The 14,318-nt window shown below is 45.3% G+C and overlaps 1 protein-coding gene across 10 annotated transcripts in view; it reads right to left on the reverse strand.

Moving 5' to 3' along the window:
- Window positions 1–14,318, reverse strand: part of LOC117743881 (zinc finger MIZ domain-containing protein 1-like) — a 99,277-nt gene that overhangs the window by 17,512 nt on the left and 67,447 nt on the right. For 4 of the 10 annotated variants that reach the window (XM_034551810.1, XM_034551811.1, XM_034551812.1 and 1 more), the window contains 2 exons: window positions 12,078–12,191; window positions 8,954–9,059 (listed from right to left, as the gene is read on the reverse strand). In XM_034551810.1, the coding sequence (XP_034407701.1) occupies window positions 8,954–9,059; window positions 12,078–12,191 (220 nt within the window). Of the gene's footprint in view, window positions 1–3,115; window positions 3,685–3,706; window positions 4,050–4,287; window positions 4,695–8,953; window positions 9,060–12,077; window positions 12,192–14,318 lie in introns of those variants that run through there. The other 6 variants (XM_034551813.1, XM_034551814.1, XM_034551815.1 and 3 more) reach the window with 4 other exon arrangements.

The raw sequence follows: 14,318 nt of genomic DNA on the forward strand, positions 1-14,318 counted from the left end.
TTAATTCTAAAATAGTGAAAAATGTCCTGAACAATAGAGGATGGTTTCATGAAACATGTACTACTTTATAGAGCATCTTTATAGTCTTCCGACCACTCAAGGTGTTGCACACTACATGTCAACATTCACCCACTAACACGCATTTTCATATGCTGATGGCAGAGGCTGCCCATCGGGATCTAAACTAACGCACACATACGCACGCACACGCACACAGCGTACATGAGCACTTTGGGGTTCAGCATGTTGCTCAAGGACACTTTCACATGCAGACAGGAGACTTGTAGGATTGAACCGCCGTTCTCCCGACTAGAGGACGATCCGCTCTACCTCTGCCCTGTTCTGACCAATGGTCCAAAACCCAGAGGAATTCAGTTTACAATGATATAAAACAAAGAAAAGCAGAAAAAGTATAATTAATCAAAAAGGATGATTGAATGATGATGTAATTATTTGTTGTGTGTTGAGTGACCACGTCAGTTACAAAGCACTTCAGGTTTGCCACTGGTACATTTTTTTGCGACAGGGGTTATGGCATTGTCCAATAGATTTGACCTACATCCTCGCTGGGATATGAAATTCAGGTGGCCGGTGCATCTGCATCGGATACTCTGTGAGTCAGAATGTCCTGGTTACAGTGCTAAGCCGGAGGCTTTCCACATATGTATCGGAGTACTGTCGCAACACTCACAATGATCCTACAAATGATCACGCACACCCATCATCCACATCTGAGTCACGCACACCGTGCTGTAAATATGCAAATGTTCTTCACTCAAAGACGTGTAAAAGGCGCGCACAAGCATAAGTACAAAGACGGAACAAAAAGTAAAGTAGATGCGGAAGTGTATGTTGGCGAGGAAACAAACACAGTTAGAGTCTTTGTGCGTATGTGCTTATTCAGTTAGGCGCCTCACATGGCGAGAAAGAGCATCACAGCACAGAAAGCTGTGAGTGAAATGCTCTTATCAGCCACGCTCAGCTACTCACTATTAGAGGGGAACTGGTAGTATCACATGCCTAATTATAACCAAACACACTACTTGTCTCAACTTCCACAATATGTCTTTTATCTCACTCTGCTGTTCCTTCAGTGAAACCATTAGGGTGAAAAACACAATCAACAATTCTGAGCGAACAGTGATTCAAAAGTTATGGATTTACAGCCGAGACATTTTTACAGGTGAATTTGTCAGTGAAGAATTTCTTGAGGAGAGGCCATGAGACGATCTCGACACATTGACTGACGCTCTAATAGGTATGGCGGTGTTTAACAAGACTGAAGAATTTTACAAGTGTTTCCTGAAACAAATCCTGCAAGGACACAGTGTCGCCCGGGGCACTGAGAGCTCCGCCCTCACTGCTATCAATACCTGACATCAGTTTGTCTTACCAGAAATTCCTCTCTCAACACAACTAAATGTTGCTACTTGCTTTCAGTGGGAGGGGGGAGGGATGTCAATACTGGCAATGATTCACAAAAACAGCAGAAACAAAATGCAAAAAAAAAGAAGAAGAAAAAAGGGCCACACAACATACAGTTTAAAGTCAAATGTCATGAATGAGTCACTAAACAGCCTGATGGGAAGTAGTCAGAGAGCAGTCACAGGAGGTCACAGAAGTGTGGCGAGTAGGCGATACAAACAAAGCTTTTGAGCCATAGAGTGAGGAGGAAGGCTCGAGGGGGAGCAGCTGCATGTGACTGGGATGTTGAGGATGCAGACGGTTTCAGCGGTTTACACCCTGCTCAGGCTAACAGGAAGTGCTGCAGCTTCACGGCAGCCCGCTGGAAGTCGTATTGTGTTATAGTTTCCTACATAGGTCAATGGAAGATTGGGTTATTGTTTGCAAGAGCCATTAAGTAGTCAGCTTTAAGGTTAAACACTGATTGTAAACCCTGCAGCATCATGTTGCTTGTATTGCCCTTTACTCCTTAATGTGAAGGCAGTGTTGTTTTCCTTCATGAGATACAGACACACATTTGACAATGACAGGTATATTTCATACTTTTAAACGTCACGTAAAGAGTCAAACAAAAAGCAGGCCCTTGTGTGCACTGCTCTAACTACATTGTGCTTCCATGACTACACTCTCCCTCCTTCTCTCCTAATGAGTGGACAGGCAGACAGGCTCTGGCTCCAAGCACAGGTCAACAACTTAAAACAGGATCCACAGTGGAAAAGTGGGTCATCTCCTCCTGACACAGAAGCACATCCACTGACGCACATACACTTGCACTCTGAACACCAACGTGGAATAGTGCTCCTTTAGGAAGATGTTGTTGAATGTGTGGTGCTGCTCAGTCACTCAGACTTAATGTTACTACCTTTTTACAACAGTGGACTCCATTATGGCATTTGTGGCACATGCCATAATGTGCCACAAAGCGTGTGATGTCACATAAACTAAATGAAAACATACTTTGTTCTTCTATCCCTTTGTGAGAACAAAATAATGATTTTACTCACTAAAATCAATCATTTCCAAAACCCTAAGCGTGACCTACAATCCCACTTTGAAACCAGAAACTCTTTAAATGCCCAGCCTTGATACAACAAAATAAAGACCAACACACACAACCACAACCTCAACAGTAACACTGAGCCACAGAGCCCAGAAATAAGCCAAAGAATTACCGATGCACACAGTGCACACAGATGAAAACCCATTCAGAATAACCCTGTGACAGAGCAGCATGTAGGTCAACCTGTGGTCAGCTGATCTGCCTTGATCCTGTCTTGTGTGAGCAGCCAGTGCTTTAGACTACAGTCACACCAGACAAGATAAATGCCAATGTTATTTATGGCCTAAATTATAGTTGCAACAGACACAGCAATGGAAAAGCTCCGTTGAAATTAAAAGTTGTACAGACTATTTCAAAGTATATGATACACAAGAAAACAAGACAAATTGTGCTTCAATTACTGCATTTCTAATTGTGTCATCTTCGACCTGAATCCACTTCCTCCGTTAACCCCTCATCTTGCCCCATGCATGCACACACAGACTCAAATAATAGACCAGATAGCTTTGTGCAGACATACACACATGGACAGCAGACGCACACACACACACACACACACACACACACACACACACGCACACACACACTTACCCAGAGCCAAGCAAAGTCCCTGCACATCTCATCTTATTCCCTTCATAGCGCAGAGAAAAGACTCAAGTGTCACAAATGCTCCTGTTCCCGCAGAGGCCAGTGGCAACTCTCAAAGCTTTTGCTGCTTCCAAGCCTCCTGCCTGCGCCTTATCACTCTCACTCTGGGCACATATCCCTTACTCTGCTCACTCTTACTTCCTCTCCTGTCTTTCTCTCTTCTTTTCTTTTGCTCACTCTCTTTTCTCCCTTCTCTCCCTTGCTCTCTGATCTGTCTTTTTCCCTTGTCCAGCTTCTGCACAATGCACATCAATTATTCAGAGGCAGTCTCCCGGTTTCTCCGGCTTATCCAATCAGAGCGAGGCTCTGCACTAATGGGCTCCTGCTGTACCTGCTACCGGCTCCAACACACTCTCGAGACTGCAGGGGGGTGAGGGAGGGAGAGTGGGAAGGAAGGAGGGAGAGAAATAGACAGAGGGAGCAGAGGAGACAGCCAAGGAGGAGGGAGGATGAGAGGAAGCGATAAAGACGGCGAGCCGACGCAGACAAACAGGAGTGGAGATAGAGAAGGCAAGATATTCCAGTGCTTCTCACCTCTGTCATGAGCTGCGGTTATTGATGTGCTCTGCCTAGTCTGTGTAGTGCTCTGTTGCCCTGTTTCTCTAAGCTGCCATCACACACTTGAGACACATGCACACATGCATAATCAGACGGTGTGACTGCCTTTTATCAGGAAGGGTAAAAAAAAAAGAAGAGGAAACAAACTCAGATCGCAAACATGCATAGATGGGTGGAGCTTAACGGACTGAAAGCCAATGCATGAGCATGAGAAGAAGAAAGTATGATATGTAAGGATCAATCTATTAAGGCAGACATATGGTAAATTCCTCGCCCTATCGGAGAGGGGATTCCTGCCTGCAGAACAATCCAACATGATAACGTCCTCTTGTCTTTATCAGAGGCCACTTTGTAAATCCAACTAACAAGACACATCAGAGACTTGCCGAATAACTGAGCGCAACTGAATTAAAGACGAGCCAAGATGAGGGTGAATCTGAGTTCATCTCGTCTTCGCCCGCCCCTGACACAAGCCAACAAGGTGAACAAACAATCTGGATGGATGTACAGGAAAGAGCCGAGCTGTCATTGCTCTCTCTCTCTCTCTCTCTCCTTACCTAAATGTTGAGCTGTGCAGTGAAACTGAAGAGCGAGAAAGCCCGCTGGCCTTGTGACATCAGAGGGAAGTTGTCTTTTGTGTGACAGACATACTCAGTCATCAGCGGTTTCACACATGTCCCACGCAGAATTGAAACACAGACAACGGAATGCATTGTTGGACAGGAATATGACTTGAAAAGGGTGTATCTAAAGCCCCATGGGGGATGATGTGTAAAGGGGATGGGGGTGAGTCCTAAGGTGTGGGTGCCAGATCAGTCAACCCTGAACAAAAGGGGGATTTAAATCATTTGCTCATCCGGTTTTGACGAGAACAAAGTCTTCTGTGTTTGGAGTCCAGCTGCACTACCAGCTCAGTTGGGATATTACCAAAATGAATTTACTTGCAACTGTGTAAACCAAACCAATTAAGTCGCAAGTGATAGAGGACCTAATCAGCCAGAGGCAGCAAATGCAGCTACCCTAATAAGTATTTCCCCATGAGCTTTTTTTTCTATAAACTTAATAGTGAAGTTCTGAGGGTAGCTTTGGGTTGCAAAGAGGTTTCATCATCTAAGGCGAACCACCGGAGAGTGTCAGAGGAGAGGCCCGCATGCTAAAAATAAACCCTGTTTCCTGTTAATAATTCAGCGCGCTGCTCTTACTCAGCAGTAATCAAATATAAAAGTCTGTAAGGTTGATTGGGTCAGTAACAAAGGATACCTACACCTTCCTCTAGTTCTACACACGCAGCTCAAAGTTGAAAAGAAAGACAGGGTGAGAAAATCAATCAAGTGAAAGTAAATTGGAAGACATGTTGTAGGCCAAATGAGAAGACAGAAGAGGCGTGTGTGTGTGTGTGTGTGTGTGTGTGTGTGTGTGTGTGTGTGTGCAGGGACTCACACACTGTGACATGAGTCTACACAACGTCTAATGGGAGTACTCATTTTCAGCTGAATTATGGGAGTTATGAGTAGTTTTTTTGTGAGTGATGTTCACAGAGCATGGAGTGAGTTACAGCCACACCCTGGAAGGTTTCTGCCACTGTTGACACAGTGGAGTGGCGGTTTTCCTGAGATCACGCTCTGAGATCACGCTCTGAGATCACTGAGATCACGCTCTATTGACAGACCGAGCGCTGACAATCGTGCAGTTCTGCTGGGACAATTACATTTAAAGGTCAAATGTGACTGGGTGGAGAAAATGTACAAACCACCCAGAACAAAGCTAAACTTTGTTCATCATATTTTCCCCATTTCGTTCTTCTCCAAACACTCTTCTTAATCAGCTGAAGAAGAGAAACTAAAAGCATCAAAAGCATTTATCCCGTGTGTAGATAAAGGGATCTCAGAAACCACCCGCTGTTTGACGGAAACGATAAGCATTCACTCCTGAAGCTTAACCTTCTGATAACATGAGATGCCAACAAGTGATTGAATCCTTCAACCTTTGAGCAAGACGGATGAACAACAAGCCGAAACCTGACTTAAACGTTAAAATAGGTTTCAAAGAACATAGCGATCATTCCAGGGAGCAGCTACCTTTAATCCGGAGCGTGTCAAGTCATGTTGGAAACATAATACACAAACTGAGTCACAGTTAAGATTTACTTTCATCTATTTTAAACTTAACAGGACGGGGACATCAAGAAGAAGAGGCAAGAAAGTTGACGTAAAAAGTGCAAGTTTTGTCATAATGACAATTCTGTAGGTTTATTATTGGCGCTCATGCTTCCTAAAGAAAGAGAACAAACTGTTATGAGCTCGGGGACAGCAGTGACAGATTCAAAGAGGAAGGAAACGCTAAAACCCTTGACGGATTATTTGCCTAATCTGATTTGGTGTCTGCTGAACTTCACTGTAGCCCAACGGCTCAGAGTCTATTGGGCTTTGGTGTGTTTGTAGGGCAGCAGCACACCTATTATCTAATGAGCCTCTCATTGGACGGTTTTGTAGATTATTCTGGGGAGAACATACAACGCTCTAAAAACGATTTAAAAATAGATTATTAGGCTTTTAAAACACTGGATTTGACAAAGTCATCAAGTGGGACGCCACAAAAAGCAAAACCTCTACGTTTTCAAGAGAGTGACTTAAACAATGCTAGCTGCTAGTATGCTAACAGCGTTAAAGCACTGAGAGTTAACAGTGCTAATGCTAGCTCGCCTAACGGCAGATAAATCTCTTAGCTGATTCCAGATTAGAGCGGCACGCTAATCCCGAAGGCCTCTCTGCAGGGTCACAATCTCCAGACAGCGCTTCGGCAGCTTTTGCTGAAAATCTCTCCAATGGGCTTGGCTGTAGGCATTTGTAGTTTGTCCATGCCTTCTCTTACTTGGAGTGAAGACACGGAGAGGCAAACACATGCAAAAAGCTCATTATAAACACAAGACTTCTGTTCAAATTCAAGATGTAAAATGTTCTTTTTACTGCATATCTGTTTGTTCTCTAGTCGGCTCGACTTACTGACCAGAGGTCATACATTAAATTGTGGCTTGATTTATTTCTGGAAAATTGAGTATTGTGTACTTGTAATGAGAATCACAGACGTCAAGTTAACTTTGCAACATCTCGAGTTATCAAAGTGTTTGAAAAAAGCATGGGTAGCCATAATTGCTTCATCAATTTCCTCTTTAACTGAGGCTCTGAAAGAAAGGGTCAGTGGGATTGATCTGCACTCTTAAGAGTCTGCCTCCTCCCCAGAGGAGCCCGCAGAGAGCATCCCAGACTGCTTGGCCCTCGTCTGGGCTCTCAGGTGTCAGATTCAAGGCCCTCTGTCGCCATACAGGCTGTCAGAAGATTGTGCTGGGCCTGCACGATTTAACACACATTCATGCATGTGCAGACACACACACACACACTCACACACAAATGCAGTTAAAGTATGACCATACAGACCGATCCAACAGTGCAGTAAAAACCTAATGGTTCTCTGCATCCTTGTTGATGCATTATGAACGGGCGCATGTGACTCTGGAGTTCAAGTGTGCATCCTGTCTCTTCTGTTGCCCTCCCCCTCAATCTGCTTTCTCAGACAGACGTCCTTGTAAGGGAGGTAAGAAGGATGCTAAGTGAGTAAGATCTGCCCTGAGTCACATCTGCCTTCCACCCCGACAATCCTGCCTGCATCGTTTGATGACTGGCCACAGCCACATATCCCCCCTCCCTACCCCCACCCCATACCCACATAATTACACTACAATTCCCATTTGTCCGCTGTGCATAAACAGCTTTTCCAGAAACCCAGTGCTGTCTTCTATTAGATCCCAAAACCATCAGTAGGCCTGAGGATGATTCTGACTGTCAGTCGGGCTCAGACAGACAGCCAGTCCGAGCCATGCCTGGACAACAATCACATTATCCCAACACAGGAACACAGACAGAGAGAGAAATACAGCAATCAATACTGGACACTGACGTCTGTCTGACCACTTAAGTTCCTTCCGACAAGATGCTTCCCACCACAACTGAAAGAGGATATTACGCTTGAGCTAATGTTCATATCATAGGATTGTGTGACCATGAAACAGCAGCAACGGCTTCATTTCGGCCTTCTGCACATCCAGTAGCGACACACTGCATCTCGTGTGAGGAATTATGGGATCAGATTTCAGAGCGTTACGGTTACTGTCACTGCAGTTGAAGTTATGAAACAGTGACATATGCGCCCTTCTCAGAAAATAACAACAACATAGAAAGCAGACAGTTTAATCAAAATATGTGCCTCTCGGTACGGGCCACTTATGTAACTGCAGAAACAAGGGTTTATCTGCGCTCTGACTGGCTGGCTTCGGCTTCGTCAGGAAGAGCGAGTGGTCCAGCACACATCAGCGACACCTCCCCAGCCATCCATCTCTTTCTCTCTCTCCTCTCTCCCGCCTCTGCACATTTCACTTTGACAAATGTACAAGAACAGCCCGCTCCTGCAGGACTGTGGGAGGCGGGGCGGGGGGAGGTATGGATCGTGTGTGTGTGTGTGTGTGTGTGTGTGTGTGTGTGGGGGGTTGGATTTGATAGATAAATGTTTGAGGATAGCATTACTGCTCGCTCTTTCTCTCTCTCGCTCGCTTTGTGTGTGTGTGTGTGTGTGTGTGTGTGTGTGTGTGTGTGTGTGTGTGCATGCATGCACATATGCACATGTGAGTGTGGGCTCCTGTGGACAGACTGTTGAGTAGACTGTTTTTGTGAAGCTACCACCCGGACAGCTCATCTCAATAACACATTAATGTTTAATGGGGACTAAAAATATCTGACATTATAATGCTCTATGGGCTTTTTGTGTGATGTCTGTCACAAATTTACAAACCACAGATTCATGGTAACCTGTTTTGTTTTTAAGCATTGACAAGCACAACATAATAGGCTAATTAAACTCACTGTTAGTATAATTCCGAGATTCTCTGTGACATCCTAATAACCTTTATATGGTGCTCAAAACATAATAAGCAGCTACGTTGTGTATTCATAAACTGAGCAGAGTCATGAAGGAAGAAAACGCTTCTGACTGGATCATGACTTAAGCCATACAGCGATTTGTTTAAATTGCTTTATTTCATAAAAAAGTGAATAATTGCATTATGAAGAACAATGAGCACTGTGTCGCCACTGTCTCGCGAGTCAACAGCAGTCAATGGGATGATGTATGAGCATGCGTCTGCTGGCATTTTAGTAAAGTGCTGGGTCTTACCTGCAGACTTGGGAGTGAATTTGTCCCTGTTGGCAGCACACACAGCCAGCAACCTGTAGCCCAGATCCAAGTCATACCCCTGCTGAGCCGCAACGCGGCTCACCACCTGCAGAAAGAGAGATGGATCCTTTAGGCTCTTTAAGATTAGCATTGTATCAATTGTTTTTCAATACATCATTATAAATACATCATTTCGTGACATCATTGCAAATTAGGTATCTATCTATCTTTCTATCCATCTCTTTCTTATGCAATACCATACAATATTGATGCTAAATAAACAGTAAGCCATAGCTAAGGCATCTTAATCCTTCCACTTTTCTTACTTGTGTTAGTATTTTGAGTCACTGCTATCTCTTAACATTATTTTTCTTCAGACAAACGCACATTCAAAACAGACACAGTGAGATTAATGTGGAGTCTGCAGTCTGGATTGCTCCAGGGATCCACAGGCAGGACGAGTCTGATGACTGCATCAACCTCCAAGAGAGGTGAGGGAGCCAAACCACTGTCGCTCTGCGGAGCGAGCGGAGTCTCTGAAAGGTTATCATCAAACAAGCCCGCTCTGGCCCTAAAGTGAGCAGAGCTTGTCCCTGACTAAAGGTTGCCAGTTGAATTACCCAGACAGACCAGGACAATGTGGAAATAATAGGTATTGGGATATCCAGCTCAACTGACCACTCTGTGTGTGTGTGTGTGTGTGTGTGTGTGTGTGTGTGTGTGCGTGCGTGCGTGCGTGCGTGCGTGCGTGCGTGCGTGCGTGCGTGCGTGCGTGCGTGCGTGCGTGCGTGCGTGCGTGTGTGTGTGTCAGAGGATAGTGTAGAAAGAAACTGAGTAAAGTACTTCTCAGCAGCATCCTCTGAGGGTACAAAGGTTACAAATCCTCCTTTTCCCTCCAATTTGGAGAGGAACCAGTCCTCAGCTGTAAGGTTTTAATAATCCTTTTGTGCTAATGACTTCGAAAAGAGATTGAACGTTTATGGGAGATGAAGCAGGAGCCTCCCAGACTTTAAAATAACGTTAAAGGGGATGCTGCGTGACGTTAAACAGGACTCAGGAGACACGGGTAAATCACTATTAGAAAGGAAACCCCTTTGCTTTTATCTGCTTACAGATGGCAACTCCTCTGCTGCCTCTGACCTCAAAACACACATTACCGTTAACAAGGTCAGCTGGGGTGCCTTTTAGAGAGCCAACATAACAGCTAGCAGTGATCATAAAGTGCTTTAGTCACAAATGTGGCTGCTGAGCACTGAATGAAAAACTGTGGAAATGATATGAATAACTAGGGTTTATTTGATTATCTTAGTTAAGAGATGGCAATATAAAAGTCTGCAAGTTCAGTTAATCATAGTGAATTTATTTTAAGCTGTTAAGGAGGAATTTTTTTCTGGGATAAATTGCTCACAACATAATCTATTCAGCCCAACCATACTATGCAAACAATGACGATTCTGACAAACAGTCGAATCGTGTTGCTGTCAATCGTTTAATTTCCTGCGTGAGTGAGTCTGCCCTGCAGTTTGTAAAGGCAGGCAGCCAGCGACAGAGGCTAGCATAGATTCAACACGGATTTAACACGTGTTTCACCTCATAAGCCTTTTTCAGAATAATCTCCCTCTGAGGATGTACATCCAGGCCCATATTGCTGTCAATATGAGAACAGTGCTCTAAGAGTTGCTCCAGGGTTACTGGGCCACTGTTATTCTTGTTTGTCTATTTGCTGGAGGGGAAAAGAAGCAGCAGTTTTGTAGTTTATTTCTGCTTGTTTTTTTTGTGAAAGACAGCTCCTCGTGAACTAAGAAGCAGAGATAAAGTTGATGTCTGCCTGCACTGACATTACCCTCACTCACAATACAGTATACACAAAGAAAGACAAAACACAAATTGTTAAGCAGACAGAGCTAATAGTGCAGCACTCACAGCTCAGTTATGTCATCTTTTATTGGCTCTGGAGCCGATACTCCACCAGGGATCGGAGGATGACCTCCAGATGTACAACATGCCACAGGGAACAAGCGTCTCCACATTACAAACACATTCAGTTTCATTCAGCTGCAACACATTTAACGGGATGTGATTGATCCACGGTCATCTTTAAAATTCAGTTCAGCTCTCTAACACGCAACCAGTGAGGTAACATCATGCAGATAAAAGCCTTGAAAGAATGCAAGAACTTGTTGCGCGCTCTAATTCTCCCGATAAGGAGCCGTTTGCTCTCTGAGTCTGATGGAACAATTTAGCTGATGGAAACAGCCCCATGCTGAGAGGGATCTCAGTGGTGGGCTCTATTGTATAGCTCTCTATCAGCCTTTAAGAGGCTTTTATTGTGATTTACACATTAATGAGCATTTATCTGTTTGCTCACGCTACCACTTCAGCCGGGCACAATGTTCCTTCAGTGTTTCAAAGGTTGAACTCAGCGACAGACGAGTGAAACTTTCAATTCTCTGCTCTAAAGCCTCTTTCACACATGTGACTGTGTATGTACTGTGTGTGTATGTGTGTGTGTGTTTTCACACCTGGAGCTGGCTCTTTGGCCCTGTGCCCAGATCGATAAATGGTAGCTGGTGAACTGAATGGCGATAGCCAGGGGTGACTGGCTACCGCAGTCATGTTCTAGCCTCATTATTAGTTTGTGTGTGTGTGTGTGTGTGTGTGTGTGTGTGTGTGTGTGTGTGTGTGTGTGTGTGTGTGTGTGTGTGGGTGGGTGGGTGGGTGGGTGGGGTGGGGGGGAGGAGGAGGAGGAAAGAAAAGTGGAGAGAAGCAGTGGATGACAAGGACTTTAACCTCTGTCACTGGCCCCTGACGGCCTGAGCAGCTGCCTTGGATAACTGCTGGATACAAACATGTTGTGTCTACAGCCTGCTATGAACTGTTTTTACTCAAATGTGAGAGGAAAGATATTATATAACCCAATAGCAAATGTCAATATGACTATGACATGGACCTTGTTTCAGCTGTTGCACCATCTATGTTGACTTAAAACTTAAAAGTAGGCGAAAAGCGTCAGATCTGGACAAATCTTTTCTCCTAAGTATCCAAAATCTAATTATTGTTTTGCTCACGTCTCCTAAAAAGCACCTGAAAAACCCAACAAAAAACATAATTACTGTTTGCATACCGTCAGACATCCCATGAGACTTTGCTCGAAAGGTCGCTGGAAGGCCCGGGGATCTCCACACCAGTCGAGCAGCTCTGTGGCCGCTGAGTGGAAGTTGGCCGGGTTCTGTAAGTGCTGTGCAAACACAGAAAAGGGAGACTGCCATTAGAAACAATGGGAAATAATGAGCGTTATTTTTTTTCACATCGAGTACAAATTGGAGAAACACTGAAAACCAAATAGTTTCGCAGCCCTGGGCTCTCCCTCCGAACTGCCCTGATTTAATTTATTGTGTTTCTGCACAACCCTGTGTGGACCTTGACTCCTTCCAATGTACGCCCTCTCAGGGCTCTGCTGCATTGTGGGAAGAAGATCACACCCATATCAACAATGATGCCAGTGTTTCCTGTTAATCTCTCTTGGCAACACCCAGCCTTCACCCCCGTGACCCACACAGCAACCAAATCTTTCCCTCCAATCCTCCTTCTCTCCTTCATTCACTGCCTGTTTTCAGAATGTAACGGAGCCTCGGCACCAGAAGTCCACTGGCTGGCTTGGCCGTTCACAAAGAAAACAACCTTGGTCCTGTCAGCTATGCGTGTAGACTCAATACGCGCCGTTGGTGTGTTGTCTAATCTCTTTCAGTCTCTGTCTGTCTCTCTCGCTTGTTCGCTGAGGCCTGAAACAGTTGAGTCTTTTCTTCCCAGTGTCTGAAGGCTACTCAGGCTGGGAGGACACAATAAGCGGTTTTAAAATTGGGCTCCCTTTCTTCATGGCTCAGGAGGTTAATAGCTCTGAAATGGGGCAGAGCTGCAGCTTGTTCAGTCGGCGAGATTGAGCCCACTTGAAAGCATTTATTATTCTCATCTGGAGCTGAAGCGTCTTGTTTTGTGTGTTCTTGCAGAGAAGGTAGGACTATTGTCTTTAAGGGGCAGCAGAGGTGAGCGCTTTTGAAAGGGCAGCTTTCTGGCGGTATGTGACAAAAGGGTTCTTGGGTGCAACCTCTGCCTAACATGTCAGGCCCGGTACTCGCCCGCAGAGAAAATCTCTGAGGGCTCCCAATGATATCATGAGCTTCAAGAGAGGCCTTGAGTGGCTCATCTTTTGGGATGTGAAGATTAGCCATTATGGAGCTAGCTGGGGACTCTCAAAGGGGTCTGGTGGATGATGAAGAGCAGCAGTGAGAGAAAGTGATAGATGCTCGTGTCGAGCGAGAGGGCGGGGAGAAGAAACTGTTCGAGATGAGTGATATAATCTGGCATTATTGCTGCTTGATAGGAGGCGTATCAGCCTCCAGCGCGAGAGGAATCAGAACTAGCACAGCAGGGGCTGTCTGTCTAGATCTGAACTCACAGCTCCTGCCGCTGCAGCGCTCGCCACCGACTCTGCCTGACAACCTCGACTCTGGTGTGAGGGGGAGGACAGCAGAGTGAAATAGCTCCACTGAGTTTCTTTGGAGGAGGATGGGGCCTGGGCTGTTCTTGTTGTTGTTGCTGTTCGGGGTTGGAGGAGGACAAGAACGCAGAGGTGGGGGGCGGGAGGGGGCGGACGGCTGAGTGGCAGCAATGGGGTTTTACCAGACAAAGAGCCAGACGTTTGACAGACTGTCCTCTGTGAGATGATGGACCGACTTAGCCCTTTTCAGGCCAGCCAAGGCTCAGGCTGTTCAGTGCCTACCTGGCTGCATGATAAACACCTGGCTCTCTGCCAGCGGCTTTCCCCAAACCAAAACAACACCCTGCTGGCAGAGCCGCCACAAGCCTAGAGCTCACTGACTAACTCACCGCCTTTGAAGTCTGGTTTACTACGAATTCTATTACAGCCAGAGTCGAGGAGTATATAAACCGAAATACAATTAGTGCATTTATTAAGCTAGACTTGTTAACTCGGACCATTTAGGGCCTATCAGTGACGCCTGAGAAAATAAGTGTGAAAGCTTTGTGAAGGGAGTGTCAATTCTGCAAAACTTCTACTCATTTGAGAAAAGCTGACATTTTGGTTTGACACGGTTTCGACGACAAGCACATCGCTACACGCAGTAGAAGTACGAGCACGAAGGCAATAGGAGAGGCTGTTGAGATAAAGGTGATTATAGTGCCCAGGAGTTTGGGAGGGGGTTGTTCAACAGCCGGCACAGAGAAAAGGGATATGTCACCTCATAATCGCAAGCTCAAAGCCCCATCATTCACTGATTCACTGTAAGGCATGGTGTCATATGGATGTTGGGAGATATAAAGGATCACACCCACATAGCATAAACAA

The sequence above is a fragment of the Cyclopterus lumpus genome, chromosome 15, assembly GCF_009769545.1.
Source record: "Cyclopterus lumpus isolate fCycLum1 chromosome 15, fCycLum1.pri, whole genome shotgun sequence".
NCBI lineage: Eukaryota > Metazoa > Chordata > Actinopteri > Perciformes > Cyclopteridae > Cyclopterus > Cyclopterus lumpus.